Here is a 5,659-nt window from a genome sequence, read left to right on the forward strand (position 1 = left end):
TTTATAATCGTCCTTGGGTCGTCCTTCGAAGGGTCCTTCCGGTCTCAAATTATCTTCAGGCCTCTTAACATCAGCTCTGTCGCCTCTGGTCGGTTTATAATCGTCCTTTGGACGTCCTTCGAAGGGTCCTTCCGGCCTCAGATTATCTTGAGGCCTCTTCACGTCGGCTCTCTCGCCTCTGGTCGGTTTGTAATCGTCCTTCGGTCTCGCCTCGAACGGCCCCTCCGGCCGCAAATTGTCCTTGGGTTTCTGTGGCTCCGGTCTCCTGGTGATCGCTGGCACAACGTAGTCGTCCTTGGTGTGAGGCACTCCTTCGAACGGCCCTTCCGGCCTCAAATTGTCGCCCCGTCTGATCACGGCGGTGCTTCTGTAATCAGTCTGATCGAAGCTACGGTACTGTTCTTGGCTCGTCGTCGTGCTTTCCACGATATCGGTCTTGCTGTAGAATCGGTCATCCTCGTCGTCGGTGTAGGTGATTCGTCGCCGAGGCTCCCTCTCCACGATGTCGTACGTGTGAAAATCCTCCTTGAGATGAGAGGCACCCTGAAGAATATTTCGTACTCGATCAGCGATTGTAGGTAGTGATAAGGGTAACTAGGACGATGGATTAACGCTTTTGGAACACGAGCCGATGTACAGTCGCTCGTTTCGGAAAATTGTTGACCGTTGTAATTTCGAATTAGAACAACAAATCTCGGTTTTGCTTCGGAGCTCGGATTTCACTTTATTTCTAGATGTATCTAAATCACATTTGTCGAAAATTTGTCACGGCGTATAAAAATAGTGAAAAACTTTTCATTATGGATATCCATCTATGGATTTGAAGGTTGTAGTTCGAAGCTAGCTGTTACGATTTCTTCTCGCTAATTTATTGAACTTTGAACGATCGGCTCAGACGAAGAGAATTGAAAAATTTGTAACGTTCAAAGTTCAATAAATCCGCGGGATTCGTTGTAAAAGGAAGATTTTCAATTTTCAAATACACGCTAGATTCGGCCGTGAGAGGAATTGTTCAATATTTCTACATATTATTACAATTTATAGTATTTTCGAGTGGAACACTTCTCCAGCTGTTGATGTGAAAACATTTTTAGAATAAAACAGAAAGTAGAGGCGTCAACCTTTGAAATAAGCTCATCCTTGCACGATTTCTCTCTACAACAGCGTAAATATCGACAATGTTTCGAACATTGGATACACTTTCACGAACACTTTTTGCAAAGGATTACTATCATTATTATTAAAGTCTCCAATTCTACGTGATCGAACATCGCTCACCGTGAATTCACCCTCTCCCACCGTGAGGTTATCCGTACGTTTGATGATCTCGGCGCGTTGAACGGTTCGATGATCGACGTACTCGGATCTGGTGGTGGTCGCGTCGATGAACTCGCCCTCGATCTTCGTGTAGGTGTTGCGGCGCACCGGGCTTGGCCGTTCGCCGGGAATACCGGTGAACACCAGCTCCGTGGTGGTCGTGGCTGCACGTGACAAATGAAAATCCACGAATCGTACGCGGGCAACGACAGGAAAAACAAAGGTTGGAGATTTCTGAAAAATCATCGACGCTCGTCGAATGATAACTCACTGTCAAAGTCCCCCTCCGGTCTGAGATTGTCCTGCGGTCTTCTGACGGGAGCTTGGTCTCCATATTTCGGCGCTTCCTCCTTGGGTCTGCCGGTAAACTCACCCTCCGGTTTCAGATTGTCCTGCGGTTTCCTCGTCGGCGCCCTCTCGCCTCTCGTCGCCGCGTAGTCTGTCCGCCTTTCGCCGATGAACTCACCTTCCATCCGAAGGTGGTCCTCATGATGGTACACCGTTTGCCGGTCGACGCGTTTCTCGTCGAACTCCTCGCGATACGAGGTGACCGCGTGCACCGGCTCGTCCCGGGGGATCTCGAGGTGATCTTGCGGCAGGTTGTGGGGACAACGATGTCGTCTGGACGAAAGAAAAAGATTAATCAGTCCAACAAGTTGCATATCGATAAATCTGGAAAACAGTGTATGTGTGTGTGAATTTCATTGAAATGTTTCGACTGATCAAAAGGATTGCAAGAGACATTTTTCTCTTTTTTCTAGATACTCGGCGGGAAGAGAAGAAATTGATCGTCTTTAATTGACCGGTCAAACTTAAGACTCTCGGGGCTAATGTATACGAGCAATGTCACGTCAGTGGGAGGGAGTCCTAATTGAACATCGAGCCTGATTTCACCGTGGCTCGCGAATATTCATGCACGTCAGCCGCGGTAGATTACCAGCGTTGGCCCATTGATAAACTGACTGGCGGTATTACAGCCGCGGACGTCACCGTAGTCACGCACGTGATCATTGTCGTACTAGCACGAGTTGCATGTTCCTCGTTCACGATCGCTTCGTTAGATTCCATGCACATCGTACGTCGGGCTAAGTAATTGAAATACCCTTCGAATTGGTACAAGGTTCCTGTTCCTGTCATATTCATTCGTTCGTCACCGATCGTCTTTCCGCCGCTCATTGTCAGTCGGAGACTTGTACTTGTACAGGGTGGTTCATTTAGGCGAGACCATTCTAATCTTTTCGAACTGCGATGATGCAAAAAGTTCTTTTTTTCTCAAAGGCTTTTCGAGGTCATTGATGCCTTTTTTCGTATAACCGTGTCTTTTTTACATTATTTTATGTATTATTGTTTTATTTTATAATATTTTTTTATACTATTTTATATATTTTTGTAGATTATTTTATTATGTTATTTTATATATTTTTGTAGATTACTTTATTGTATTATTTTAAATATTTTTATACATTATTTTATTGTATTATTTTATATATTTTTATACATTATTTTATATATTTTTGTATATTATTTTATTACATTATTTTATATATTTTTGTATATTATTTTATTATATTATTTTATATATTTTTGTACATTATTTTATTGTATTATTTTATATATTTTTTTTATATGCAAAGAAATGCTTCTTGTATTAGTATCTTTTTGACTCTTAAATTTTTATGTTATTATAATATTTGTATTATTAGAAATCATATTATTAGAAATCGAAAGCAAGTTTTACATTCTATTTAAATACACGATAGAGATTTTTACACTACGTAACTCATTATTAAAGACCACTAAAAATGTCGCTCATGCGTCAATATCATTTTGATTCTCAAATTTTTACATTGCTCGTATTATATTATTTTATAACTCTACATTATTTTAATATTGTTTAATATTATTTAATAGTTATTTAGTTTAATATTATTTATATTATTTTATAAAGTTATTGAAAATATTTTACAGTGTGCGTTACTTTTGTACACAGTGAACTATAAAAATATATTTTGCCAGTATATTTTTCTCATCCGCTATGGAAATATCAACCTTGATTGACTATTTTGCAATCTGTCTCGTTTGCGACACACGTGTGTTTATCAGTCTATATTCGATACCGAGGAATTAATTGCATTCCGCTCGTACTAATAACGGATTGCAGTAAGAAGCGATCGGCTTGGTTCAACGTTCACAGTTCGATTTCCTAATCGCGTGAGACATTCACGAGGCACGATCACGTCGCGATATTTTTGTTCGTAAAATTTCGCAGTATCATTTCGAAATATATGCAACAGTGTTTGAGATAATCAAGATGTCAAACGCCCGGTGTTAAACGATCGAGTCAGATTTCACGCCTCCGATTTCGGCTACCTAACGGAACAAAATAATCCGATTTGGTATTTATCGGTTTCGGGGCACGATAATTGGTAATTAACCAGCCAAAGAAACATTGATATCGCTCGACGTTCGTACAACGATACGGCAATCTCCATGTCAATTAAAGCCCAGTGTAGCTTGTCAAAATGCCAACGCACCTTCCCACCCCCAGCCCCCTCTGGCGTGCGTTTAATATTGATGACAGAATGGCAGGGTGCGTGAACACAATCAACCACTAAAAATGTATAGCCTCGAAACAACGATGGATATATACGTTGATACGCAATCGTTTCGGGAAACGACAGCGGGCCAATCCCGGTTTCACGCTTTCATTCTCGAATTTTTTCCGAGCAAGCGGAAATTGTACAAGATAAGTTCGATACACTTGGAACTTTTGTACAAATTTTTGAAGTTAGATTGATAATAGTCGATCGTAAGATGACACGTTTTTCGCGATGACAAATATTTGGCAACCAAAGACACGAGAACGTTGTTAAAGGGAATACGGAAAGTACGTGGCCGATGTCGAAGAGTTAATTAAAATTGAAAACATTTTATAAACATGTACGTTAAAGTAGGTACACACATCCGTTGGAAAGACTTTATCCATTTAGTTTCGCGGCAGGCCATTTGGAAATTGGAAACCTGTCAAAGAGAAATTTCGCAAGCACTCGGGGCTCTCGCGCGACTCCGGCGCGCGTATCGGTGCATTCGAATGCATCGGCTCCACAAAAGGTAAAAAAAGAAAGAGAGAGAGAGAGAGAGAGAGAGAAATAGAGAAAAAACAGAAAAAAATGGGGGAAAACGCGCTGCAGCCGCACGCACGCCAAATTTCGATGCAGAACGATCGTTTTTACTCGAGGCTCCGTCGTGCATTTAAACCCTCGTTCGAGTTAATCCAGTCACTTGAACTCAATCGTCTTGTAATAAACGGCTTGATCTCGAGAGTGGAAACTCGAAAAGGTACTGTGACTCTGCTTTTATTTTAAATTATATTAAATACAAGTATATACCGAACGAAGTGCACAGTTTTCGATACGAGAGGAACTCCGATTTCCGTGCAACTTCTAAATGAATATTCGGATGCTGGATATTCAAACTGTTATGATTTTGCAAGGAAAGAGAAAAAGCTTATCCTAAAAGTTTGAAGCTTTTGTGACAATTATATAATATTTTTCAGAAGAAAGAATATCTTTATTTTCCTACTTATTTTATAATATAAGTAGGAATGTAAAGAATATCTTTATTTTTCTACTTATTTTATAACATAAGTAAGAAAGTAAAAAATATTTTTATTTTTCTACTTATTTTATAACACAAGTAGTAAAAAGTAAAGAATATCTTTATTTTTCTACTTATTTTATAACACAAGTAGGAAAGTAAAGAATATCTTTATTTTCCTACTTATTTTATAACATAAGTACGAAAGTAAAGAATATCTTTATTTTTCTACTTATTTTGTAACATAAGTAAAAAAGTAAAGAATATTTTTATTTTTCTACTTATTTTATAACACAAGTAGGAAAGTAAAGAATATCTTTATTTTTCTACTTATTTTATAACACAAGTAGGAAAGTAAAAAATATCTTTATTTTCCTACTTATTTTATAACATAAGTACGAAAGTAAAGAATATCTTTATTTTCCTATTTATTTTATAACATAAGTAGGAAAGTAAAGAATATCTTTATTTTTCTACTTATTTTATAACATAAGTAGGAAAGTAAAGACTATCTTTATTTTTCTACTTATTTTATAATATAAGTAGGAAAGTAAAAAAATATCTTTACTTTCCTACTTATATTATAAAATCTAATATACAGGGTGTTTCGTAAATTGTGGGGCCCATTTCGGGAGTTGATTGTACGCCTAAAAATAATGAAAACAAGTCATATAAATATATGTCCTATCTGTCTTCATTTATGAGATATAATGAATTTTCTGTTTTAATTACTTTTACAAAAGAT

The 5,659-nt window shown here is 38.1% G+C and overlaps 1 protein-coding gene across 14 annotated transcripts in view; it reads right to left on the reverse strand.

The window, feature by feature from the left end:
• Positions 1–5,659, reverse strand: part of LOC122530983 (titin) — a 43,606-nt gene that overhangs the window by 10,081 nt on the left and 27,866 nt on the right. For 8 of the 14 annotated variants that reach the window (XM_043658453.1, XM_043658456.1, XM_043658451.1 and 5 more), the window contains 3 exons: positions 1,589–1,938; positions 1,279–1,481; positions 54–543 (listed from right to left, as the gene is read on the reverse strand). In XM_043658453.1, the coding sequence (XP_043514388.1) occupies positions 54–543; positions 1,279–1,481; positions 1,589–1,938 (1,043 nt within the window). Of the gene's footprint in view, positions 1–25; positions 544–1,278; positions 1,482–1,588; positions 1,939–5,659 lie in introns of all 14 variants that reach the window. The other 6 variants (XM_043658462.1, XM_043658458.1, XM_043658461.1 and 3 more) reach the window with 6 other exon arrangements.

Source organism: Frieseomelitta varia, unplaced genomic scaffold (assembly GCF_011392965.1).
Source record: "Frieseomelitta varia isolate USP_RPSP 00005682 unplaced genomic scaffold, Fvar_1.2 scaffold_370, whole genome shotgun sequence".
Lineage (NCBI taxonomy): Eukaryota > Metazoa > Arthropoda > Insecta > Hymenoptera > Apidae > Frieseomelitta > Frieseomelitta varia.